The 27,642-nt window shown below is 32.7% G+C and overlaps 1 protein-coding gene across 1 annotated transcript in view; it reads left to right on the top strand.

The window, feature by feature from the left end:
* Ocrl (Oculocerebrorenal syndrome of Lowe) overlaps positions 1–25,263 on the top strand; it is a 41,229-nt gene extending 15,966 nt beyond the window's left edge. Inside the window, exons 10-25 of the mRNA XM_089247414.1 lie at positions 5,935–6,151; positions 7,054–7,170; positions 7,453–7,631; positions 7,807–7,918; positions 9,763–9,872; positions 9,994–10,129; positions 12,197–12,307; positions 12,942–13,010; positions 15,121–15,217; positions 17,163–17,289; positions 19,182–19,290; positions 19,583–19,687; positions 20,236–20,320; positions 23,863–23,990; positions 24,086–24,197; positions 24,678–25,263. Of these exons, the coding sequence (XP_089103540.1) occupies positions 5,935–6,151; positions 7,054–7,170; positions 7,453–7,631; positions 7,807–7,918; positions 9,763–9,872; positions 9,994–10,129; positions 12,197–12,307; positions 12,942–13,010; positions 15,121–15,217; positions 17,163–17,289; positions 19,182–19,290; positions 19,583–19,687; positions 20,236–20,320; positions 23,863–23,990; positions 24,086–24,197; positions 24,678–24,823 (1,960 nt within the window). The 3' untranslated portion in view covers positions 24,824–25,263. The remainder of the gene's footprint in view (positions 1–5,934; positions 6,152–7,053; positions 7,171–7,452; positions 7,632–7,806; positions 7,919–9,762; positions 9,873–9,993; positions 10,130–12,196; positions 12,308–12,941; positions 13,011–15,120; positions 15,218–17,162; positions 17,290–19,181; positions 19,291–19,582; positions 19,688–20,235; positions 20,321–23,862; positions 23,991–24,085; positions 24,198–24,677) is intronic.
* Positions 25,264–27,642: the final 2,379 nt, after the last annotated feature.

Here is a 27,642-nt window from a genome sequence, read left to right as displayed (position 1 = left end):
AGATAAAAATATTCACAAAATTCGTGATACAATGTCAAAAATTGGGACAAGAACAGCTGCTAATTTATTTTAGTCAAAAATTAAAGGAAGTACCGTAACACGGTGTTACTTTGCATCGTTTTTGAGAGTCTATTAGGAAAAACTCATGCCAGGCATAGAAAATATTTAAAATGATGTTGATGTATTCTAAGATGATGTAAAAACAGGTCTGTTCCATAGAAAGCCATCACAATTTTTAAAAATTTTTATGAAATTTTTAAAATTGCAAAGTAACCTGCTCCTGTGGGTTACTTTGCACCACCTTGTATATTAATTATTTCTTACCAAGACAAACGTTTTGGAACACTGTCAACCCACTTAAAATTTATTGTGTTACTGGGGAAACTGACAGGAAATGAATTTTTTGTCTTGAATGGAAAAAAATGATCAAAATTCATGTAAATTTTCATTAGAATAACCGCTAGGGGATGATTTTTTTCTTCAGGATTGGTATAAAGTAGCCCTGTATAATGGTACTTATAGAATATATTTTTTCAATTTTTCTAGTCAACTCTGTCATGAAGTCTTATATACTGCCATGTTCAAAAAGTTTTGGGACTTATTACAGAAAAATGAAGACAGATAGAATCTGTTAATTTGGTGTTTTCTTCAAAGTAACTACCCTATGCAGGGTAGCAGATTTTTACCATTGCTTATACAAAGACATAAATGCGGATTGCAATCTTTTTTTGTCACATCCTCCAGTGCTTTCATTGCTGCTCGTTGCACTTCTTCCAGAACCAGAGAATCGTTGCCCGGTAAAATTAGCAAATTCTTTATCTGAGGAAAAAGGAAGAAGTCACATTGGTCGGGAAGGTGAGTAAATTAGTAATTTTATAAGTATCGGAATGTGATGTTTGACAGGTAATTCAACACCGGGGGGGGGGGGGACTTCTGAGCCAGTGCATTACTCTGATGGAATACCCACGACTTGACCTCCCAAAGATTTGGTTGTTTGTATCTCATCGAATCATGCAGACGTTTAAGCACTCACAGGTTTCTGGGTGTTGGATTATCTGTCAAAACATCTTTCTGATACTTTTACAACCAGCTTATTCTCTTGATTTCATCCCATGTGACTGTCAACTTTTCCCTCTGATAAAGTATTTGCTAAATGGGCAAAAGTTCTCAGGTTCCAAAGAAATGCATCAAGCAGTAACGAAGGTGCTGGAGGATGTAGGGGAAAAAATCCCCTTGCAATCCACATTTACATCTTTGTATGAAAAATGGCAAAAATTCATAATTATTACACAGGGTAGTTACTTCGAAGAAAACCACAGAATAAACAGGTTCTATCTGTACTCATTCTTTTGTAATAAAATAAGTCCCAGAACGTAATAGTATATGATCATTGCCGTACCCAAAAGGGGGGTTAACCATCCCCATTGAGCCAAGATTATGAATGAGATGATGTATTTTTGTTGTGAAAACCTACCCACCCTGACAGGGAAAAAAGTTGAAAACCCTCCCCTACTGAGAAAATCCTGTGTACGCTACTGTATATGATTCAGTGTATGATTATTGATGTGTTAAGATACTTCAAGTGGAAGTAATCTTTTTAATAACCTCAAATAATTTATTTGAAAAGTGAGTGAATTTCTTATTATGAATCTCATACAGTGGAATGTTGTTAAAATGAACTTGCTTAATACCAAATACATATCTGTCCCATCGATGATATTAGGAAATAATGTGTTTAATACAAATATGTTAACCATAAACAACCATTCAAGATGAAATGATAATTATGCCTTAGCTAAAAAAACTTCAGATTCTTCTCTTCAAAATATACTTTCTAGAGGAATGATTCTCAACATTTTCTGACTCGCGGAGGCCTTTTCAGTGTATAACTTCTATGGCGGAGCCCTGTTTGACTCGAAGAGCCCTTTTTAGTATATAATTTATATGGTGGAACCCTTTAGGGCTCTTTTTTTTATTTATTTATCAAATTTATTGATTTATTTTATTTTCCTCGAGCTGCTGCAGAGCACTGGTTGAAAAACACTGTTCTAGAAAATAAAGCTTTTCATTGACAGGTGACACTGTTTTGTCTTTTCTGGTTTTGATTCCTTTTTTAATTCTTAACCATACTTCACAACTTTATAATTGACGTTTTTTCATCTTGTTTTGTTACTAAATTTGTTTCACTGATTTCTTTATTTCCCTATTGAGGTGAATCTATTCAAAGTTCTCCCCTACAATTATTTTTAATAGATTGGGCATATACTCTTTACATAAACCCAACCATTTATATTCAGGTACCTTCTCCTTAGGCAACGAAAGGGAAGAACACAAACTATTCATTGGGCTCGGTATATGTATCATTTACTTAATTCTTTTATTATTTTAGAAATGCATATGTTTAAAAACATGTTTCTAGAGCTAATAGATACATAATACATACTTTATCAAGTTTTCTAAATTTTGATTAAATTTTTACTTTTTATTAAAAGAGTTAGTTAACCGACTGACGGTCCTGCACGTATATGTACATGTGAAGTTGATGCCTTCCAAACGGTCCAGGCCGTATTTTTACGTGTGAACTTTTCGACTTCCAAATGGTCCTGGCCGTAAATATACTGCCTTGCTTTCCCCTCATAAAGAATCACTAAGCTGGCTTAGCATACGCCCCTCTCCTTTCTCCACAAAATGACCATTGTACTCGCAACAGCGCTGGGCGTTGAAAACGCCCAGGCTTCTGCCTCTTCGGCGGGAGGGGACAGTTTTCAATTAACTTAGCAGATACAGATGTTTGACAAGCAGCTCTCGAATAGTCAGTTCAAAGAAGCCTTAATCCTTTTGTACACGAAGAGGAATTTTCAGAAAGTATAAAAAAGGCTGCTCTTCAGCAAGAAATGCCCCACCTGAAAGGCACGTCTTTATCTTATTATAGAAATTCTTATTGCTTGATTGTAGGATATGTACTGGCATTCACTTTTATTTTGGCTTTTATTAATTTCACTTTTATTTAATTAACATCGAAAAAATTACATCGTATTAAAACTCTGACTGCGAAACACTGAGTGCAAGATAGAGATAAAAAGGAATCTTCCCCCCCCCCCATGAATTGTGACATGCTGGCTTTTTTACAGTGATTTTAATTTTTTACAGTATAGGCGAAATTTTTTAATTTTATTTTTCATTTGTTTATCTTTACCTCTTTATCACTACTCAAGTACGATACGGTACAAGTATCCGATGTGATTGGAAAGCCCTACATCAGAAAACCAAAAAAAAAAATAAAAATAAAGTATCATGTTTATTTACGCAGAGCATAATTGATACCAGTGTTTCTTAACTCCTTTACCCTACCCCCTGTAATCCTCTTTGGACCATGTTTTCTTCTCACTTCTTGCTTTCTTGGCCCCCGCCTTTGCCTGGGCCCGTAACCTCACCCAGCAGACTAATCCATTTCTAAGTATACAAACTATTTTCTTTTTGAAAAAAATTTATAGTGAAAGCGAAAATTTTATAAACAAAGACTGTCATAGTGTCTGTCAAGACTGTCATGTCTCTAGAGTCCAGCAAGCTTCCCTCTTGTGAAGGTTATACGCTGGGCAGTGATGCCAAGATCGCGCCAACCCACCCTCTCCCGCGTGCAAAGTGATATTCGGGAAGGGGGGTTCAGTATTTCGATGGAAGTAACAGCTTACATACTTTCGAAAATTATTGTGTGCCAGAATTTTATCATGTAGGCCCCCATGAAGACATTATACTCCCCGGACTATGCCTGGATCAGCCCATACTTGTGAACCAGAGTTGGGCGAACATACACAGAGAAAGCATATGGGAATGTATGCGCATCACATTTGTGGTAAGGCGTACATAACATGTATGAAATTCTATTAGCTTTGCAAACTATCGAGAATGCGGCTCATTTGCAATACCTAAATCCACGCATGTATCCAATCTCTGCAAAATTTCATTGCTTAGTTGATCATTTTTAGTTAGTACCAGTACTTATACAAATATATACATTTTTATATCATTGTTCATCGCTTTGCTGAGCAATGTGGTACAGAATACTGTAGGTACTCAAGCACTCACTGCTCCCTCTGGCTCCACCCCCCCTGCCAGTCACCCCCCTAAATGCCAGAATTTTACTTATATATTGTGGAATCTTGACTAAGTACTACACTGTCAGTTCCCTTCCCCCATTCCAATAGCACCATTGTCCACATAATAGAAAGGTCTTACAGTTAAAATCTTGAGGTCAAACAACCTAACATAACATTTATTTGCACAATAATGTTTTTAGGAAGAAATTTAACAATCAAAAACAGTTCAGCTCCTGGATGTAAAACGGGCCACAGCAATTGAATTCAATTAGTGAGAAAAACGAATTTCTTAGTAAAATAATTACCTTACTCCCCCACATTAGCTGGCATGTCGGGAAATAGTGAGGCAGACCAGCATGCTGAAAATATCCGTATTTTCCGGAATGCCGATAAATTCGATTCACGGATTCTGGAAAATTCTTGAATATCTTTATTTTTTATTAATTTCTTATCAGGAAAATATATTATACATATTCATGGAGCCAACAGTGATGGCTCTTACTGGATGTTAGTGAAAACAAACAGTTGACTATTTAATATTAGAATGAATAACTGAATGGGAGGAAGAAGGAAATGAAACATTTCAGAGAGAATCAGAAATATTGTTTAATGTGTCGGTACTGTAATTGAAAGAAGGTAAAATTTGATTAGTCTCTATACATGTGTATGAACAGAGCTGCAACTAAATGCTTGGTCACCCTGGGCAAGCGCACATTTTTACGCCCCCTTGTAATGGTAAAGGAAAGGTTTCAGAATGAAATTTGCACCCCCTCGAGTTCAGCGCCTGGGGTACGAGACCCATCTGCTCCCCCTAGTTGCGGCCCTGTGTATGAATGAAGGCTGACAGTTGAATTCATATCAGATGGCATAGAGTTATAAAATTCAGGAACTATGTAAGTAAAATACTTTCTTTTCAAAGTTTTATGAACACAAGATAATGCATAGATTCAATTCATTCCTGAGGAAGAACGAGACAAATTAATATTTAAAGAAAACTGATTTTTGAAAATGAGGAAGCGTGATTTAGAAAAATTAATACATATATATCAACTTTATTCGGAAAATCTATTGATTCAGCTGAATGCATGCTGTGATCCTATTATAACCTCACTTTTTCCGGCATGCCGAAAGTGGCCAAAACCACAACATTCAAGAAGCTGGTGCCCCTCTTGTTTTATGGCATGCCGGCCAATGCGTGGGAATGCGGTAAGTTTATTAAAATTTTTATGTAAAATAATTTGATAGTTGTTCAAATCAACGCTCGTGTGTAATCGGTACCATTTTGCCCAGATCTTTACTTCAAAAGTAAAAAATACTTTGGCAGAGGAATGGGGAAAAAAGACGAGCCCACAAAAAGCCAAGTAGTGTACTTAGTTTGAATCCTTTTACGAGAGAACACACCTTTTCGTTTCCTCTCCTACAAAGAAGCATTCAACAGGGGGCGGAACAAAAATTTTAAACCACACAACACTAAATCCGATATCCCGCTGTTTGTATGGGGGGGGGGGGGAAGGAAAAATTGTTGGATTTTTTTCGAAGCAGTTTTGTGAAAATTACCTGAACCTTTTTCAAGTAGATTTTCTCAACACCCTCAAACCGTCAGTCGGTTAACTTGAACAGAGATAAATATTTATAGACTGTGAACATAACTTAATTGCATACTGTGTTTGTGTGTGAGGTCTTTTTTTTATAATCAGATCTGTACTCATGTGAATTTGGTTAGTATGAAATAATTTTTTGTACACCTTACCTTGATAATGTTCAGATATTATGTATTTTGTGTATTTATATTGTTTATAAATTGTGTAAGTTATTTATTTTTTTTAATGTGTTTTAGAGTGTTCATGGGAACATGGAATGTAAATGGACAATCACCAAAAGAATCATTGTCTGCTTGGTTGGCATCTGATTCAGAACCATGTGATTTTTGTGTAGTTGGGTTTCAAGAACTTGATCTCAGTAAAGAAGCATTTTTGTTTACAGATACTCCAAGAGAAGAGGAATGGTTGCAGTCTGTAAAAAAAAGCCTGCATCCAAAAACTGATTATATTATGGTAAAGATGTAATTGCAGAATATTATCTTGTAGACATCATATGTTTTAATGATTGTTGTGTGAAAGAATTGGTTTTGATATTTTTTATATTAATTAATGTATAATATACATATTATGAATTGTATAAGATTACAATAACTATGCATAATATTAAAATTAATTATGCATATTAATTAATGTTGATACTGATTTTTCACTTTTAACAAATGTAAACATTCTTTTAATGTCATTCTAAGGTTCTTTGATTTTTTTTTTCACTCATTGCACATTAGTATACAGAAAGTTAGGATAGACATTATTCCATGATATCATAGTGATTGAACACACAAAGTAGTAAAAATTTGCAAAATATGAGTTGATCCATGGGAAAGTTGGAAGTGTAGAAATATCTGATAAGTGATGAGTCAATATGATTCCTTTCTCATATGCAGATGGAAAAGATCTATTCCTGAAATGTTCAGACTGTGAGGTATGGTTTCAGTGTAGATGGTAAGACTTTTAACAAGAACCTTACAGTATGCACTGAAATCATTCACCATTCAAGGCTAAAGCCTTTTTTTTGCATTTTCTCTAAGCTTAATCATTCATATGAGATGGCTCAACATCTTTCTGAAAGAGAAGTGTATCTCAAGTGATTCCTGAATGGAAATAAATTAATCTTTCTCAAGTGACAGTTACGCATTGGATTAATTTTGATTAGTGCAAAAATTTTGCTCATGATGTGGTTGCTTTATGCTAGCTGATGCATCCATATCAACTAAAATGTTTGTTAGCTGAATCCGTATTTGTTAGTCGAGGCAGAAAAATCTTCATAAGCCAAGGTGTTCTTTAGCAGAGGTATCACTGTATATTTATATATTCAGGCAAAATTTTGATCTGATTACTTTTGCGTATACGTTCAGGTGAAATTGATCCGGTTAGTTGGAATGATGATGATTGTCTTTGTGAAGGAAGAGCTTGTTCAATTTGTCAAAAATGTAGCTGCTGAAACTGTTGGTACTGGTATCATGGGCAAACTTGTAAGTTACTTTTTATTATTTATCAGGAATTTTTATACCCTTTATTTAATGCCATTGAATTAATATTAATCAGATGAATTAGATAAAATAAAGAAGTATTTTCTGAAGTGCTAATTAAAAAAAAAATCTGTCCTGTAAAATACAGATCATGTGGTTATAATAAGAAGATATACCCCATATGCAGAACTGTATCTTTTTATCAGTTAAGTAATGTGTTTTATTCAGTATGTATATATTTAATGTTCATTCCATTAATTATTGATTATATTGAATGTTTTGCAGGGCAACAAGGGTGGTGTTGTTGTTCGTCTGGACTTCTACAGAACATCAATTTGCTTTGTGAATTGTCACTTAGCTGCACATATGGATGAATGTGAAAGGCGTAATCAAGATTATAATGACATTTGTTCTAGGATAGTCTTTAATCAGTTCAAACCACCCAAGTTCATAAAGGATCATGAGTAGGTTGATCATTTAATATTTTTTGTAAAAGAATTTTCTTTTAAATATCATTTGATCATGTGTGTTTTGTTGTTGGTTCTGTTACTGTTCATGGTTAGTCACTTTATTGTTAGAATTAGTGCTTATAGTTTGTAGTGGGAAATTGATGTGACATTCACTTGTATCTTATTTCAGTCACATATACTGGATGGGAGACATGAATTATCGAATCATGACTTACGACACTGAACTTGTGAAATATTTCATTGAAGAAAAAAAATTTGATAAACTTCTGAAGGAAGACCAGGTGAAATTTTGTTTTTGATTTCTTATTTTTGAAATATTCTGAAAATATTATATGGCCAAGCTTATGCTTTTCTCACTCTAGTAGATTATCTGCATCTATTGGGGCACTATCACTTATTGGGTCAATTAGCAAAAGTATTCAGTGGATGTAATGGGAATTAAACCTTATTCCCATATAAAAGTCACCATGCTGTTAAAATCAGTTCCATTAAGTTATCTGAAGTGACCTCATATGGGTGGGTTCAACTGTATTACAACTTTTTTTTTACTCTGTTTTAACATTCTTTAAACTCTGATAATATTCATGATAATAATTACCATAAAAATATTTCACCATTCAGTTATGATAAAATATACTCCATGGGAAAAATCCAAAAGAAACCATGCAGTATGATGACTCGCTTGATACAAAGTATGACGGTATTACTGTATTTATTCAACGTGCATGAAAGACTCACACTTACATCTCAGGATTATGTGTATGACAGTCCTAAAAATACTTCATAAATCTCCTATAAACACAGTATATTTAATCTTTGAATTAATCTCATTTTTACCATTTATAAAAATGTTTGTTCCAAGTAGGCCCATTATACACGATACATTTATATGACATTAATGTTGTATCAAAGCATGTGCTTATATTTCTAATACATTGACCCTCTTTTAATTAGCCAGCCAAATCTCTATTCAAACACAACAGTCAGTCTGTCTTCATTCCGAAAAATCTGTTTTATCTCTCCGAAATATATTAGGATCAGATTCGAAACTGTGCCTGACAAATGTGACAGCCTGTAGAGGGAAGAATAATATTTTTTCAAACTGAGATATATATATGAAGGATCTCTTGGAGTAGAGATGAGCCATGACTGTTACGTGTGAATAGACCTCTATGGGGATGAGGGTTAGTCAGTTGAAAGATAATCTGGTGAAACCAAGGATACTAAAACCAGTACAAACTTATTTGGAATGTATTGTACATTGGTTGGTACTTTATAATTAAATGAAGTGGTAGGCCGAACAACAGTCTTTGTTATATTTTTATGAAACAAATTTTATGACTGAATAACATTCCTTATATAGCTTCTGCCACATGCATGTGTAATTGCTGTGCACCTTCACACAGCTACAATCCATGCAAAAAAAAGGTGTTTCCCTAATTCAGCAATGACTTTTATTGTGTCTCTAAAGTTAGAAAAATAACAAACCTTTGTTCGACCAAATGCTTCAAATATTGCATTTTTACACGAATACTATTTGAAGATTTAGATGTTGTGTTCCATAGAGCAAGTAGGGTCTTTGCATATTATGAATTATACATTTACTACATTAAAAATTACATAATTATTCGTTATTGAATTACATTCTGTTGTAAAATAAGAATTTCAATATCAAGTAAGAAATGAAATTTTTTTTGGCAAATGTAGGGACATACTTGATTAAAAAGGGCGGGTAAAAAAGGATTCTACCCCATAACTCATCTTTTTTTAGTGAATCAGTCTGACAGAGCATACTTTGACTTTTGTACAGACACAATTTTTCTTGCATTCGAAAAGAAACCATATTGTGTGTGAGTTTCTTCACAACTTTATTATGATGTTTTAGATAATTAAAACAATTTTAATACTAGAAAACATCTTAAAAGGGTTTTCTAATCACTTAAGATTGTCGTTAAGGTTTAGAATAATAAACTATGAAATGATTAGTCACTTTGATTATTGTACATCAGATATCTTGTATTTATCACATTAATACAGTCCCCCCTCAAAATTATATGTGTATGTTTAAACCACCGGGTTTATGTCAGTGGATCTTTATCTCAAAGAGATTTTTCTATCTTTTTAGCTTGTTATTCAACAGGGTCTTAAGAAAGTATTTGTGGGCTTCAATGAAGGACCTATAAATTTCGTGCCTACTTATAAATATGACCCAGGAACCAATCATTGGCATACAAGGTAAAGAATGATTCTGAAATTTCCTCTGAATTAAAGTGGGAAAAATAGTAGTTTAAGCATATAAAATGGATGATGTCTTTAAATACTGGAAATTTTAGTTTTATTTCCTTTCCTTCAACAGTGAAAAAATAAGGCCTCCAGCATGGTGTGACCGTATTCTTTGGAAGGGGGATAACATCACTCAAAAAGCATATAGGAGCCATCCGACTTTATTGTATAGTGATCATAAACCTGTGAGCGCTGTATTTGAATCAAAGGTGATATTATTTTTTGTTTATTATATAAATTTAGTGCTTATTCAGTCGCAACAGCATTTTAGTTTGTTGATGTTTGCAAAACCTTGTTTGGTTTTCAAAGACTAGTTGCTATTTAATGCAATAGTTGAAAAATTTCATTTCCTAATTTACAACTATACTTTCTTCATTTTCTTAAAATAAAAAAAAATATATTTACAATAAAGCACATGATAAAATGCACTATGAGAGTTGTCACTCACTCAAAAGATTAATACAGGAGGACAATATTGAGATGAAGAACACCCACACAAAAACACTGTAACAAAAAATGTTAGGCAATATATAGTTTTCCTTGTTATTTGTCTTTACCATTTTGCCATTACCATTGTTTCTTCTTTATAGTGTTAGTAAAAAAATTGCTAAAAATGAAACTTTTTTTTATTAATTTTTTTAATACTTTGTAACAGTGAATGATTCTTTCTGTAACCCAATGATCACATTGGGACAACAGTAGGAGACACATTCAAGACGTATAAAGGAAAGTGGGGAGAAAACTTGCAAAATGATTTTTTTTTATACCGCCACCTCGCTGGGCCAATCACCTACTGTGACTGGGTTATATTGTATAGAAGGCATATAAGAGTGGATTAGGGCTGTGGAGTGTAACAGTATATAAAACTCACTCACAATACTATATACACATTCAAATTGATAGGTACACACACTTCCAGCACAACTCAATCGGTAGTAAATTGCAGGGATATATATAATAAGGGGATGTTTCATGAGACTCACCCGAGTCAGTACAAGCTGACGTCATTGCTCAAACACATCCGCTTTGCTACCTTGTTAATTACGATAGTTTGTAATTGCTGTACTGTCCATTTTACTGAATTATTTCTAAAATTGCCCTTTCGATTATTGTCACTAATATTTGTATATTTATTGGCTTTCTTCATTCAACCATTTAAACATTTGAAATAAGAAATTTAGCCTTTGCTTATGAGGTAACTTCCACTGAGAATATTTTTCTTGGATCTATTTCAGTAAAATCAAATATGTTAATTTTTATCAGATTGATTGAAAGCCATCTCGTGGCAGATAATTTCAATCATCTTTTGAACTTCTAATAATTTTTTATTATCTTTTTGCTTTATTTGAATCGTGTAGCTTTTAGAAACCATGAACTTTGTTATAACTAATACAACTGCAACTTAAAAACATGGGGAGCAATATAAAAAAAAATTGAAATTATCATTTTGAATACTAATATCAAAAGCCATTATAACTCACCAACTATTTCTTGGATTTAATCCATTTCTCAGCCTATAGCTTATAAAAAGATTATAACAGTATCACCCAAGCATACCAGTGACACTAAAACACCACCATAAACGAGGGATCACTCACTTAAACCATAAATAAACAACTAAAATGTAAAAAAAAATCATGTCAATGAAAATGTTTCTCTTGTGTTGATGTCGTCTGCTCAAAAAGTGACATCACACAGTAGCTCTGAGACCATGCCCACTGAACCCAGGTGAAGGTGCAACTTCAAAGAAATGAAACAACCCTTACTATATAGCCCTGTGATGATAGACCAGAGTTGTGTTCGATTTGAATCAAGGCTTTTTATCAAGGCTTTTTATTTAATTTATGATACATTAATTATGTGGTTGAAATAATTTTATTCATTGTGACTGATTTGAAAAGCATACTGTGTAGAGCAAGCAGTAACATGTCAAATCAGGTTAAACAGGCAATCATTATTACATTGAATGTAACTCAAGTTGATAGTTAAACTTGAACTTAACTAGATTTTCTTTGTTCACATAAATAGTTTCAATGTCTGGTTCCTTTTAATTATTTATGGAATTATATGCTTGTGTGTAGAGATTATTAAAAAATAAATGGGACCATTCTGGTTAGAATATTCTGAAGGAAAGAGCTGTGGTCCAGAGGACTTCCAATGGCTCTTTGGTCTGAAATTTTACTTTGTCACTAGCCATACAAATGTAGTCTTTGCACACATTGTTTTTCAAATTTTTAATTGTATTTTTCTCATTTATGTTTGCATATTATTTTTAGGCAAAACTAATTCATGCTGCCAAGTACAGGAAAATATATGAAGAAGTTATGAAAAAACTTGATAAGTTGGAAAATGAGTTTTTGCCCCAAGTGTCTTTGGATAAGCTTGAAGTAAAAACAAATAGTTGAGCTCTTACTTTAATATTCCTTCATATAAATTTAAATACATTTTTTTTTCATCTGGACATATAAACTCAAAAATTTATGATTGAACCCCTTTCTCTATAATATTTTTGATAATGATAAAAGAGGTCCTCTTTATGGGAATAATAATTGAAATTTTTGAGAAATAGATACCAACATTTTCATATTGGTTGTCTCTTTTGAATGTGAAAAGGTTTTGCTTCTAGAATGAACTTTTTTGTGTAACAAACCAGTGTTACACAGTAAGTTCAAATTTGATAGATTGTTATCAAAAAATCAGTGTTGTGTAACATCTTTTCAACTTTGCTTATTTTTCCCTCAATTTTTTAAAATTTTATTTTTAAAATAAGTTTTTTAATCATTGGATGTACAGTGGACCCTGCCTATAACATTCCTGCTTAGTACGACTTATTTTCAAGGTCCCATCTGTTACTAATACTCATTAAGATTTTCCACTCAAAGCGTTTTCCCGCTTACAACGCTTTCTCGTGGCAGTTTTTTTGAAAAGCATAAGCAGGATCCACTGTATTTCTCATAAAATATATAAAGCTGTTATTTATGGTAATTTTATTTATAATTTTGTTTGTGTCATTTAATGTAGGTTAACTTTGGCACTATACACTTTTTTGAGTCAAGTACACAAATGATAACAATTGCCAATACAGGACAGGTAAGCTCTGATTTGCAGCTTTTTGCATCATTTGTACCAAAGAGTATCAATTCAATTCCAGCTGCTTTAACTGAATTGTAAAAGTGCTATTATTTTTCATTGGAGAAGTTAATTTAAAATAGTACTATGACTTTAAAATATGGGTGCACAAACTATGGCCCATTCAAGACGACTGCCCAGCCGGCAAAGCACAATTATAAAAAATATATTTTGTTATACCCAAATATAATATATGATATGTGCAGTTAAATATAATGTGTATATATGAAATGCAGTTAAAACTATAAATATTGATTAGTGTGTTCATCAAAATCTGAGTATTTCATTCTATATGTGGCCCTCAAAGAATTAATTCAGTTCTCATGCAGTCCAAGCAAAGTATTCCTGGTTGAAAACTGATGTGTGCAAACAGAACAGTTTGTATACCCATGCTTTAGACCAGTGATTCCCAACGTGGGCGTTAATGTCCCCTGGGGGCAATGGAATGTTCCAGGGGACGGTAGAAGATACGGGTATAACATAGGATTCTATGGGCTAGATTGCGTTGGGGGGCGATGGGAGAAAAAAATTTCTGAAGAAGGAGGCGATGGGACAAAAAAGGTTGGGAAACTATGCTTTAGACTAATAACAGCAGGAAACTTATTTAGAAATAAAAACATACTCTCTCACTCACTCACCTCCCTCTCTTACACAGCATAGCGGAAATATTCAAATCTCCATTATAAAATAAAATCTTGGTATTCATCAGAGTAATTGTGGCTGATTTTAGTGTCTTTAGATTTGTTTGTATTCAGTTTGATAGTTTCATTTCTATTTCTTGTAATGTCAATTAAATAAAAAAAGACATTAAAAATTTCCGTGGGTAATGATATTAAAATAATAAACTTTTCATTTACACAAATTCACTGCTACTTTTGTAACATTGGTGCAAGTTGAAAAAATTGAAAACTATTAAGAGAAACAAAAGGTTCCTTAAAGCTAAAATGTTTTATTCTGAAAAAATTTTGAATTACCGTAATTTCCTGCACATAACACAGATGCAAATTTTGCTGCTCTACAAAGAAAAAAGTTTGTGTGTGCTGCAGTGAGACATATAAACTACATATGCAATTTTTTTTTCCATTCACCAATAAAGAAATATGAAAGAAGAATTTTTAAAAATATTTATTTCTAGTCCAACCTGAGAAAAAAAGCTCCAGAAGCTGTGAATCAGTTGGTATTATAGAGAGAGATTTTGAAATGACTCTTTTTGCATATAAATTGCTATCAGACCAGATAGCATATGAATAGTTGGAATGATTTCTTACGTATCATTGGTTTATTTTGCATTCAGAGAATCTTAATTTGGTATTTTTCTCCTCGCTGTTGGCGTCAGAAAAAAAGTCAGGTTGCAATTCACATCGCTTACAGAATCCATTTGAAATAAATGTGTTTACTCAATGTCAGATAGTCAGAGAATGCACATACTGTACTTATGCGCAGTGAGTAACAGACCAATTAGTAGATGATAGATCACTTTGACTATAGATTTTTCGAATGATGTCCAACAGCAAATATTGTGGTCTCTGAAAATATTAGGAAAGCCCACACCACAGAGTTTCACCTTGACTATTTTTGTACATATTTTTGTCAAGTATAACAAATTCATGAATAGTCCATACATGAAATTTATTTTATATAATACTGAATTTTTGTGCACACATTTTTCTAAAATTAAAAGTCTGAAAATATGAAAGATGATTCTAGATATATTTTTAAATTAGTTTGTGTGTTATATATTTCTAGTTTACTGAAATATGTAGAAACAAAATATTGAACACTGAATTATTAACATAATGAATATTTTGGGAATGTTTCTTCAATAGAGCTCTTTTTTTTAGCTTTCCAAAGTATCGTGGCTAATTGTTCAGTTGGGTTTCCAACCACTTAGCGTATTATTGCACATTGAGTGGCACATTATGATTAGCTAAATAAATATTTTGTGATAGAAATGAGCAAAAAAGTTCCTTCTGATTTATAAATACATTGATGTATTTTCTTTTATTACATGAAACTGATTTGAAGTGAGCAAAATTCCTTTGTTATATTTGTTTTTCTATTTTTTGGATAGGTTCCTGTTTGTTTTGAATTCAGAAAGAAATTGAATGACTCCAAATATTGCAAAGAATGGTTAAGTGTTAAGCCTTATGCTGCTTTTATAAAGCCTGGTAAGACTGATAAAATCTAAGTAATAAATTATTTATCTGAAATCAATTTATATAATTTGCTTTTCGTCAGTAATATAAATGCACATAACCTCTTAATGTGGTAATATAAATGCACATAACCTCTTAATGTGGTAATATAAATGCACATAACCTCTTAATGTGGTAATATAAATGCACATAACCTCTTAATGTGGTAATATAAATGCATATCCATGTAATGTATTAATATAAATGCATAACCTCAAGGGGTGATTAGAAGCTGGTACATCCTGCAATAGTAAAATCATGACCTGTGTAAGCAGAATTCTGTGTTAATGCAAGTTGCACATTTTAAAATCAGTGGTAAGCAACGGTATGACATTTGAAATAAACATATATAAACTACTGAAAAGTTGCAAGTTGCCTTCACCTCAAAGACAGAAAACAGCATGATTTACTGTGGCCAAAAAACAAGCAAGACACAAATGGCTTGGTCCATTATTTTTTTATGATGGCAAAAGATTCAATTCAGACAGGCTAGATTCCTACAAATGTTTTTAACATCTTTCGGGGGAGGAGCCTAAAATCTTCAGCAGGCAACAGAGAAGGGGGTTCTGTGTCCATTTGGGCTTCAGTAGTGTATCTGATACAGCATTTCTGTCACGAAAAACAATACTTTGGATTATTGGTCACATCTTCACCCACAAAGAAATAATTTTTTTTAATTGAAACAAATCATCCACAAAATGGGCATTGGCCTATGTTGTGATTTTATTTAAGTTGGTCTTAATAATGTCTTGTCATCAAAGGATTTTCTTGTATTTTCATCAATTAATGTTTTAATGCCACCCACATCGTTTGCCTGGTAAAGAGCTTGGTAAAACCATTTCATTCAAGAACCCTACTAATAGCTTATCAGTGAAAACCTTGTTAAGCATATATTATGTAACTAAGAATCCATCCATTGCAGCTCCAAATCTTTTTTGTGTAGTGCTGTATACAGTTGAACTCACTTATAACAAGCAATGATATTATGAATTTTCACATAAAACAAAGTTTTCTATTTCCTGTGAATTTTGTATTGCTCATTTATACTTATAATGTCTGTATGGATACAACAAAGTTTGCATGTGACAAATATTGCTTTTTTTCAGACTTCATTACAAGTGGGTCTTGGCTGTATTTGAATCGTCAGGTTTAAAAAGGGAATAAAGACCAAAAATGACAAAAAAATTATTTTTTTACTCTAAAGCAGGCATCTTCAACCCGTTGCTCAAAAGCACCATGGTGCTCCCAGAAACCCCCAGAGTGCTTGAAGATCGTGTCCAATCACATGCTCACGAGCACTTGATCAATCAACTTGATTAAACACCTTGCACCAGCTACATTCAAGGATTGAAATCATCCTGATTTCATGCATTCGTATATCCAACTTGTCGTAATGGTGCTCTTTTGATGATGAGTACAGGCAGTGCTAGTGACTAGAAAAAGGTTGAAGATCTCTGCTCTAAAGTATCTCTAAGCATTACTCTACCTGTGAGTGGTAAGAAAGAAACAAAAACCAGACCCTAAAGACAAACACAAGCCCTTGAAATCTGTGATTATTGAAGGGAAACCCTAGAAATATAGTTTTTTTTATTTCTGAAAAACTTGATTTTTAGACTTATTCCTGAGGATTCATTTGGTTGTATATCAATATAAGGTTATTTTGTCAATTCTGTCATTTTTTGATTGTGGAAATAAGTGTTGATTTATGTATTGAAAAATTGGAAAATCTGTTTTAAAAAATTCAGAAGCTATAGAATTTCATTTCTGATTGTTTAAACAATGATTTTTAATGAATCCCATATGGATGAAGCAACCATTAATCATCAATTAAGCACTTCACTTTTGTGTATTGAAGCATTTTTTAAACATCTTTTTTCATTTTTTTTCTAATTAACATAAGTTCATAATTTTATACCAGGAGAAAAATGTGATGTTGAGCTTGAAGTATTGGTGGATAAGAGGATAGCCCATAAGCTAAACTCTGGAAAAGACAAGATCTATGATATTTTAGTTCTTCATTTAGAAGGAGGAAAAGATCTTTTCATATCCTTTGCAAAATATATATAATTGTACTATATTATATGCAGAATCGTTTTCATTATTGCTATAGTTTTGTTAATGTTTACAGACACATGAATCTGATAAAATCAATATCTTCGTATGAAATCTGGTTAGTCAGTTGAAGTTAAGGTTGAAAATAATGTTCAAAAATAGAGATACTAGCAAAAACTCATAATTCTGTGTAATTAAATAATTGTAGCTTACATATCACTGTGAAAGTTGGAATGATTCCCCTTAAAATGGCAAGTACTATATTTGGGTATACTGTGTTTCGAATATTTCTTTCGCTATGAAGTAAATTAGTAAATGTAACATGGAAGAAGTTGAAGTAAGTTGCTAGAAAAGAATACTTAAAAATAATTTGTATTATGCTTTTATTTTATGTTTTAGAAAATTATTACTTAGGGTATGGTCTTCTGGGTAAATAAATCAATCTCTCATAATTTTGTTATAAATATGTGCTTGTTTTGTTATCTACAGTTTCTCTGTAAGAGTAAATGTGGGATGAAAGGGGAAGGAGGTTTAACTGAAAGAACTATTTGCATTCATCTTGAAATTCCCTACAATAATAACATGGATATCACGTGCTTGTCTGATCAAAGATCTTAAGCAGAAGTCTATTCTAGTTTTCAACTTTTTAATTGTTAACATTATCATTAACAGCGAAACAGTTTATCCCAAGTACACTTTTTATATGTTGACTCATAAAATTCTGAAAGTTTTGAAGCAATAAAAAAATTAGGTTTTCCGTATTTCCTTTTGTCTATTTTTGGACCAATTTATTTCTGTTCTATATTTTAGTGGTACAACAGTTTGCTATGAAATTTTCTCTTAGAGTTTTTTTTAGTACAGTCAATGCTCATTTTTAAAAATATGTACGACTTGATAATTAGTTTGTAAATAGGCAAGACGATGAAAAAAATGTAGAAAATGAAAAATGAGTTGGTCACTCATTTATTTGATCGTTCCCAAAAAAAATCACTTATTTTTATTTGCTTCATCAACATTTTGGTAAAATATTCCAAAGAATTGATATAACACAATTATTTCGCGCAAATCTCATTTCTTTGAAATATTTCTGGGATGGAGGAATGCTACTGGAACCACTTACCCCAGAAACAAGATTTTGCTATCTCTGATTAGGGCACTCAATATACTTTCCCATACTTTTTGGCAGTTTCTGACTGTGTAAGAGTTTGCACATAAATTTCTTTCAAAATCTTTTTTTTTTCATTTACCGTAAAGCACAATCTTTTCTGTTTTGTTGAGTTTCTGAAGAGGAAAGTGGATGAACAGTAGTTTGCCAAAATAGAGTTGGGTCAATTCTCCACTCAGAAATGGCCTTATCAAATAATATGCTAATGTTTCACTCCGTTTCTCAAACCACCAATCACAATATACAATGAATGAATTACGTTATCAACGCATCTTCATTTCATGGTCACCTTTGTCAACAATTAAATCTTCCTTCCTGGTATGTGTTTGCAAAACACCTGCATGTTGGTGATGAAAAATTTGTGAAATTCTCTACCTCTCCACCCCATAGGTTATCTCTTAAGACACGTAGAACGTCTGAATTGAAGTTTACCTTCAGTTACAGTGAACTCAAAAGTGGCTGGAAGAATAAAATAACAGGAAAAAAGTGGAAGAAAAACCGAGTTCATAAAATAGAGAGTTAATAGAAATGAAAGTTCATAAGATAGAGCAGAATTTAAAATTATTTCTAAGGCATGCTGTTTGGGAATGAGGACAAGTTCATGAAAAAGAGCATTTTCGTCAATTGGAGGTTTGTAAAATCGAGCATTGACTGTATTAGAGGAATGATAAATTCAAACTATTTTTTCCCATCATGGTTTTTCTTTAATGTATGATAAATCACAGTGAATGGTAGCTATGATCCCAGTTGTTTTGGCTCATCTCTTGAAGCCCTGGTGCGAATACCTGTGCCTCTCTCAGAAGTTTCACTTGAGAAATTGATTGAGTTGGTAAGTTTTTGCATGATTGTTAATATCATTTGTAAGTTTTTTGCCAGGGTTTAATTCACTTGATCCATATTGCATATTTTAAAATTTTTAGTATCAATATGTATTTCCTTGAATGCTTAAACATTTGACCATAATAAATTAAAAGTTTAATTTGCTGTTTGATAATAAAGTGTTCATTATATGTTAGGCTTGCGCTATGCTTTTAATTTATTGCTTTGTTTCATTCATGCTTCTCATTGTTTTATATTCTGATTTAAAAAATATTCAGGCTAATGCTATTCAAAAATTTTAGGAAAATTCTTCTCTGAGTGCATTTAATGATAAGCTGCCAAACTTTGAAGTTCCAAAAGAAATATGGATGCTTGTTAATCATTTATACAGATTTGGACTTACTCAGGTGGGCTTATACTTATTTTTTTTTTGAACATTTCACTTTCTTTTGTAATTTTAAATAGCAAATTTTTCCAAACTATTTTCCTTGTGATTGCAACGCTAGAGTATACTTGAGGCCAATATGGGAGTGTAGAAGGGAGATGAATAAACTGTCGAGAGTGGCCAAAAGTGAAACCTTCATTTTTTCCCCCACAAGAGTAGAACATGGCTGCTTATTGCACAATTCATGCATTGCTTATTGTACAGTTGTTACTAAATATTCTGTTTATGAGGAGCGCTTAAGATATATTTTTCAAGGATTTGCACACTCCAGGAGAGAGATTAGAGAGGGAAAATTGTGATTTTTTCCCCCTCGCCTTATAATAAAGCAGCTGAAGCAAACTTTATATTTATAGCTGTTATTTAAAACTGCGTAGCAGTGTGTCAAAACTGTGAATTTTTTTACTGACTGGGGGAATTTCTGTATGTGGGATCAAATACATTGTAATATTTTATGATATTTTTTATTCACATTTCATCTTGTATATTAGATTGTTTTTTGCAATTTTACAGAAAGACCTTTTCCAACAACCAGGTCTGAGAATTGAAGTACAGAGGATTAGAGACAAACTGGACCAAGGCTACTGTGAATTTGATAGTATCCTTTTCAAACTATTGAATATATCGCTTATAGAGTGATTACCACCAAACTGATATAAATACAAATACAATGCCACAACAGGCAAAATGTCCAACGAGGTGGCTGATAAAAAGATGCCCATAAAAACATGGATGTCCTATATTTCAAAAATACAGCAACAAAATTAAAAATGCAATTAACACAAATTATAAACAATATATACACATGATAAAATATTATACAATGCCCATAAAGAATACTTATGGTTGTCTTATTCTAAGAATGGATAGCTTCTCGATTTACCCCAACATGTTTATCGTATTTCTTTTTAAACATGTCAATTGTGTTACAATTTACTACCTCCGGGGGTAAGCTATTCCATTTATTAACAACCCTATTAGAGAAAAATTCCCTGTGACACCATAACCTTGCATTGTCCCTCACCAATCGATACTGGTGTCCCCTTGTAAAAGCAGTCGATTGGCGGTGTACTAAAAGTTCATGGTCCATCCCATCCATCCCATTGAAAATTTTGAACACTTCGATCATATCTCCTCGACACCTGCGTTCATCCAATGTAAACATATTCAAAAGATGAAGTCTCTCTTCATAACTCAAGCCCTGTGTGGCAATAAGGACATGCATAGCTCTTCTCTGCACCCCTTCAACCAAGTCTATGTCCCTCTGTAGGTATGGTCTCTAGTCCAGGAGGAACTAAGCCTCGAAAAAGCGGAAGAATGATTATAGGAGAACGCGAAGAGACCTTTTTGAAAATGAGACCAAGCATTCTATTCGCTTTTTTGACCACCGCTGAACAATGTTCAGAAAACCTAAGTAGCTCGTCAATGAGAATTCCCAAATCGGTGACCCCATTCAACTCGTAAGAGAACCGTGGGTTATTCGAACCAAAATGAGCGACCATGCACTTATCAACACTAAACGTCATGCTCCATTCATTTGCCCATGCTGCAATCCTGTTTAAGTTGGTCTGGAAGCAACTCCCTATCGCTTTCATTCCCGATTACCCCCATTAGCTTCACATCATCTGCTAATTTACTAGTAATCCCATCGATACCCTGATCGAGTTTATTGATAAAAAGTGAAAAAAGTATGTGGCCAAGGACACTTCCCTGAGAAACTCCACTTGTGATGTCTGTCCAATCACAACCAGAGAATTCCCCGTTCACCATAACTCGTTGCGACATATCTCTCAACCACGATTCTATCCAACTCAGCAAGTTGCCCCCAATTCCAATCTCGTGTAAACGCTTCAAGAGTTTGCCATGTTGAACCTGATCGAATGCCTTCTGGAAATCAAGGTAAACAACGTCGACATTTTTGCTCTTACCCAAAGCCTTAGTCACGTAATCATAGAAGCAAAGGAGGTTAGTTACACATGACTTCCCCTTCCTGAACCCATGCTCATTATCCAACAATACATTATTCTCGTCTATCCACTTCACAAACTGCCTTTTGATGATAATTTCCAAAATTTTCGAGAGGGAGCTCGTCAAACTCACCGGACGATAATTTGACACCGCTTCTCTACTACCCTTCTTAAATATCGGAACAAATGACCATTACCCTTAGCTAATACAGTCCTTAGTTTGCCAAATAAGGTGCAAGTAGGAAATTTTTTTGTGTTTCATTCAGAGTAAAGTTTGTATAGAGTATTTCTGGAATTGGTGTGTTCTGAGATGAATACATCCGTAACTACCCATCACAAAATTATGAAACTGAAGATCTTAATGAAAGGAGTGGAAAGAAACTGGAGGAAAACAAAATCAGTTCCAACATTCATCACTAGTGGGTATTTTCTGTTCACATTGTAGTGCACATGTCAACTTTTTGCAAACATCTGAGCAGACTCTAAGCTTGATGGCAGGTATCTAAAATCTCGAAGTAGAACCATTTTCATTTTTTCACTAAGGATTATAATGTTGATTTCATAAGAACATGTTTTGCTGGAAAATCTCTTTCACAAACATGGATTCTGCACTAAAAGCTACACAAAAATTTTAGAGCTTTAAACTGGGTTTGAGAATTTCCCCTGGTCTCTTCATTAAGACATTCTTCAAGATTCATATATTTCTGATAGGTAGTTGAGGCTCTAGACAGCACAGAATATGTCAACTGTACTTCTAGATCCCCTGTTTAAAGCTGTTCATTAATCAAACTTACTATTCATCTGAAAATCTACAAAATTTAAAGAGTTTTTATGAAGCATTGGAGAAGAAATTGAGAGCGAAAAATTTAATTTCATGACCAAGACGGGCATATAATAATTATTTATTTCTATTATGTGTTATTTCTGTGCTCTTTGTGTTAATTTTTGTAATCAAGACAAAAAATGCTAAACATGATTGGCTAACATCTGAGTTCTTGAAAAGCATATTGAACTTTTAAGTGCAAAATAAAACACTGTTCTCAGTTTCTGACCATAGCACTTGACTTATATGGGGATATAATTTTTCCACTGAGGAACTGGGAAGGAGTTGGCAAACAACCCAAGTGGAATCCATGACTGATATGATAATTATATCTTTTCTCTGAAAATGACTTCCATAGTGTGTTGAAACACGTTCTCAAAAGTTTTTTTCTGGTTGCTCCCCCAAAATAGTCAAGCAAACAACTATTTCAATGACCAAACTGGTACACTTCAGTATCGCCAGCTTTCCTTGACACCCGTGACAAAGGTTGGCGACCTTCTCCCCCTGCCCCAATAACAGTGAAGCGCATTCTCGGAATGTCTGACAGAGAATTTTTTTTTCTGGCTTTTCTGCTATATATGCCTTTATTGTTGGTTTCCTTCTTCAATTAACCCTTACAGCAACAATCTTGAGATATCTCATCAAACCTGATCTGGTTTATTTCGGTCACCCCGAAATATCTCGGGATTTTAACACTCTTTTTTTTCCAATGGATCAGAAAAATTTTAAAGACTGCTTAAATGGTTAAGATACTTTAATTAGGCAAGTACATAGAACTATAGTTGGATGATAAAGCAAATCCAATATAAGTGAATGTGTTTTTTTTAAGCTGCAGCTGAAAAAAAAAAATTCAAATCCGTAGTGAAAGAAACTTTCAAACTAGACAACAGTAAAGTAAATTTGAAAAAATCACTGCAGGATGGGGGGGGGGGGGGGAGAGAAGTTTTATGATAGAAGCAACACACAATTTGTAACTCTGAATATTGTAGCATTCAACAGAGATCTCTGTTCTGCTTTTCACAGTGGTTGTGTTATTCAAACTTAAAAGCCTACTTCTTTTGGAGCCTCACCTAATACTATTAAAGTAAGTATTATAGCAAAAGATAAATAGCACATTTGATCCCTACACAACTGAAAAGTCAACATTTATGCAAATGTGTCATAGATCTTTGTTCTACCGCACCCTTAAATTATTGCTTGTTAAACATTTATGTGATGGAGTGCATGATTGTAAAAAAATTAACATACATATGTGCTGTTAACCTATGGCCTGATTTACTTAGTGGCTCTGGATTTGATAGAGTATCTTTTATTATATTCATAGTGGTTTTCCATTTAACTTGTTTGTAGCTTGTAGCATACATTCTGCAGCAGAAGCTTTCTTGCTTTTTATTGAGGCGCTTGCTGAACCAGTTATTCCATATGAATTTTACCACAAGTGTTTAGACTGTTCAAACAATTTTGCTGTGTGTAAAAATGTAAGTTGAATAGTATATGCACATTGTAAATAATTTTTTTTTTATTGTGTTTAGTTCAATACTAGAAGGGTAAAATTGAAAACTATTTTTTTCAGGTTGTCTCTGAAATCCCTAAAGTGCACAGAAACGTCTTTAGGTATATAATAGCATTCATCAGAGAGCTGCTCAATCATTCATCATCTAACAAATTGGATGCAAAAATGTTGGGTGAGTTGTTATCACATGAATGTAATCTATATGATTTACCTGCATAATTTATTGTTTGAAGTTTTATGTATAAAATAACTGAAATTAAATAATTATTTAAAATATATACTTCAGAATACACCAACAGTTTTTTAAATAACTGCAAGTTATTCTAACCTTGATTTAGAAATATTGGGAAGAATTTGATTCTGCAGCAGGATGATTTTCTGGTATCTAAGTGGTTGTGTGATACAACTGTTTTCATAGGTTTGTGGGTTTGAATCTTCACAAGGGCATTTAGCTAAAGTCATCCAGGGTTAACTTTAAACTGTACGTCTTAGTTTAATTTTTTCATTTGATTAACTGGTTTGATTAAGGTTGGTAAATACTGGCGAATGAATTCTGTGTGCACTATCCTATGACAGCACTGGCTGAAATAATTATAAAATGATTCTGAAAACATGTTTAGTTTCAGTTTTTGATGTGCAAAATTTATTTCAGCTACTATTTTCGGCAGTATTTTGCTGCGTGAGCCAAGTGGTCCTATCATCTCTAGTAGTTCATATCGTCCATCCAACCAACAGGCTGCTGAAAGGAAGAAAGCAACTTTCATCTTCCATTTTCTAATGAATGACCTTGAAGACTGATTAGTATTTTTTTAGTCATGTGCCTAGTTTGCCATATTGCATATTGTTATAGTTTCTATAAGTTCTTATGACATAAACCCCCCCCCCCCCCATAGGTGAACAATATATTTATTTTTGTAATTATGCAAAGTAAACTGTATAGCATTGTTTGAAACGGACAAATTTATTAAAAAAATTGTGTTACTTAAGCTGCAAGCAATTTCTTATGTAAAATGTGTAATTTTTAAAATGTGTATATATATATATTCATATGCAATTGTTGCAAGAGTATTTTAATGTTGGAAATATAGTCCTATTCGCCAAAAACATGTTGAAAGTGTGTATTGTATACAGATGTCATATAAATTCATCACTACCAGTTTGTTTGTCTATCCTTAGAGTATTTTTGTTTTATGCATGAGCGAGCATCAAAATTATTCAAATAACTCATCTGTACTGTAATAATGCTGTTTTTAAAATATTTGCGATATATTTTCTGTTGACTAAATTGATCATGAATTGATAACACACTTCAAAGAAAAAACTAATTTCATAAACTCAAATCAACATTGAAATGCAAATTAATTTATTTTTTGTTTGAGAATGCTCATGCTTGTTATCATATTTACCCTTAATTTGGAACTGTTTTTGAAATAATGTAGATTCAAAAAATGAGAAAACTTCAATTTAGTATAAAAAAATATTCATGAGAAATATAGTGTTTTTGTTTAATCAAAGCAGTTTGGCTTATACACTAATTTGATGTTTTATGGTATCAGCTAATTCTTCACTGTTTGCATATTAAAGTTTTCTATTTATATTTAATGCATTCCACTTTCACAGAACCTATGCAATAGCAGGCTATTGTTGTGGTATTATTTGTTTCATGTGATAACTTCCAGCATACATTTCATATCATATTCTTTTTTTTAGATTTTTTTGTGTAGCTAAGTTTATTTTAAAACTGTTATCTATTGCATTTCATTTAATTCTGCTGTCGATTTCTGTTAAAGGGCCATCAAACCTAATTATTTCTTTCTCTCACATGCATGTTTTTGCAACCATCAGTCAAAGAAATACTGCAGTAAAGTTAGATGCAGCGTATTGTAAGGATTTTAGAGTGTATAAATTTGGTTTTGCCTTCGATTTCAAACTTTCTTTGATCTGTGTATGCAGATTTTCTTCTTTTTTTTATATGTTTATTTAAAAATTTTTTTTTAAAAGCTACTTCAAGGCGACAATTTACAGTCTTTGAATTTATTTTTGTGTTAAATGCTTAAACATATATTTTGATAACTTGGTTTGAAAGAGAATAATATCGTGAATAAACATCCAAGATCATTATATCATAAATATTAATGTTAGAAAAATTAAGTCAAAACTACTTTGCAGCTTCATACAAGTACCACCTTGGATATTTTTTCATGAATAAAGTTAGTTCCACTGCCAATTTCTATTAGAAATAATTATACTTGACCATCCCTCTCTCTTACATGTTTTCATAACTTCTATTGAGTTGGAGATTTAGTAGTTCTCTATGTAACTAACAATTAAGCATTCAAATTACTCAGTTTTTACTATGAAAATAGCTATAATTTCTCCATTTGCACAAATGGGGTCATATCCCATTTTTTTTTTTTTTGTAAATTGATTCATATTTATAATTTTGATAGAGTGTCAAAGAAAAACAGTCTCATTTGTTTGAAACAATCATACTCTTTGAATTATGGAATTGGATAACGCAAGGCCATTCTTTTTGGTTCTCTTTCATTTTTTAAAATTAAACAGGTGAGAAATTTTGAAAGTTCCAAAATACAGTACAACCCAGAAATTCAGAATCACAAAATAGTTGTGGATGCAGTTAATATTTTTTACACTGTGTTAAATTTTAATCAAGAACTTAGAGAGAGAAACAGTGATAATTTCCGTATGTGTGAAAAGAGTTATATATATAATTTTTATCATTGATGGTCATTTTGAAGGAAAGTGTAGTTAGCGCACACACACACCTGACTTTAGTTTCTTTTGTTGATGAAGATATACCGTATTTACTCGCGTATAGGAAAAGTTTTTTCTTCAGTTTTCACTGCCTCAAAAACTTAAGTCATCCTATATGCGCTAGCAAATATCTCAAAAAAAAAAAAAACTCACTAAAAAAAGAAAAAATTAAAAATGGGAATTAATTTATGGAATAACTCTAGGACTGATTGAAAATGATAGAAAATTCAGAATAAATTTCAAGACAAATTCGGACAATTTCAGAATTTGTGAGTTTTAGTGCTTTGTTTTCAATGCTTTTGGGGCTCCCTGTTTGATTCAGGGCCTTTGCCCAGACACAGGGATACCAACAATGGTGTCAAATCCAGGAGTGCAGTGGGTGCACAAGCACTCACAGTATTTTGTTACATCATTTTGAGCACTTCCGCCAAACTTCTTCAGAAATCCCCTGTACAATATGTTGCATCACCCCGCATTTACGTCATTTCGACCTAAAAATCTTATGCTATCATCTGTGAACAAAAATAAGGAGTTGAATTAATAGATCTAGTTTATATTTTATTTTGATCTCTAAAATCATACCTCATCTTACATGCAAGATCATCCTATATGCGAGTAAATACTGTATTTAAATTTTGTTTCTGAATGCATTAATTCATACATAGTCATAAGTATATTTCTGTGCTGTTAGTTTTTGTTTGATGTATCTTATATTTTGTTGCTTATGGAAAGTCTTTATACTATGTGTAAAATATTCTCAAATAAAATTTCTGGATACTTAATGCTTTTTATTTAGTCAACTGTTATTGTATGTACATAATGCTGATGTAAGGCACTTGTGT

The sequence above is a fragment of the Pholcus phalangioides genome, unplaced genomic scaffold (genome assembly GCF_987345545.1).
Source record: "Pholcus phalangioides strain wild (caught in Gottingen) unplaced genomic scaffold, Ppha-v1.0 ptg000017l_1, whole genome shotgun sequence".
Classification (NCBI taxonomy): domain Eukaryota; kingdom Metazoa; phylum Arthropoda; class Arachnida; order Araneae; family Pholcidae; genus Pholcus; species Pholcus phalangioides.
The sequence above is the reverse complement of the archived record's forward strand: the minus strand, read 5'-3'. Positions and strand labels throughout refer to the sequence as shown.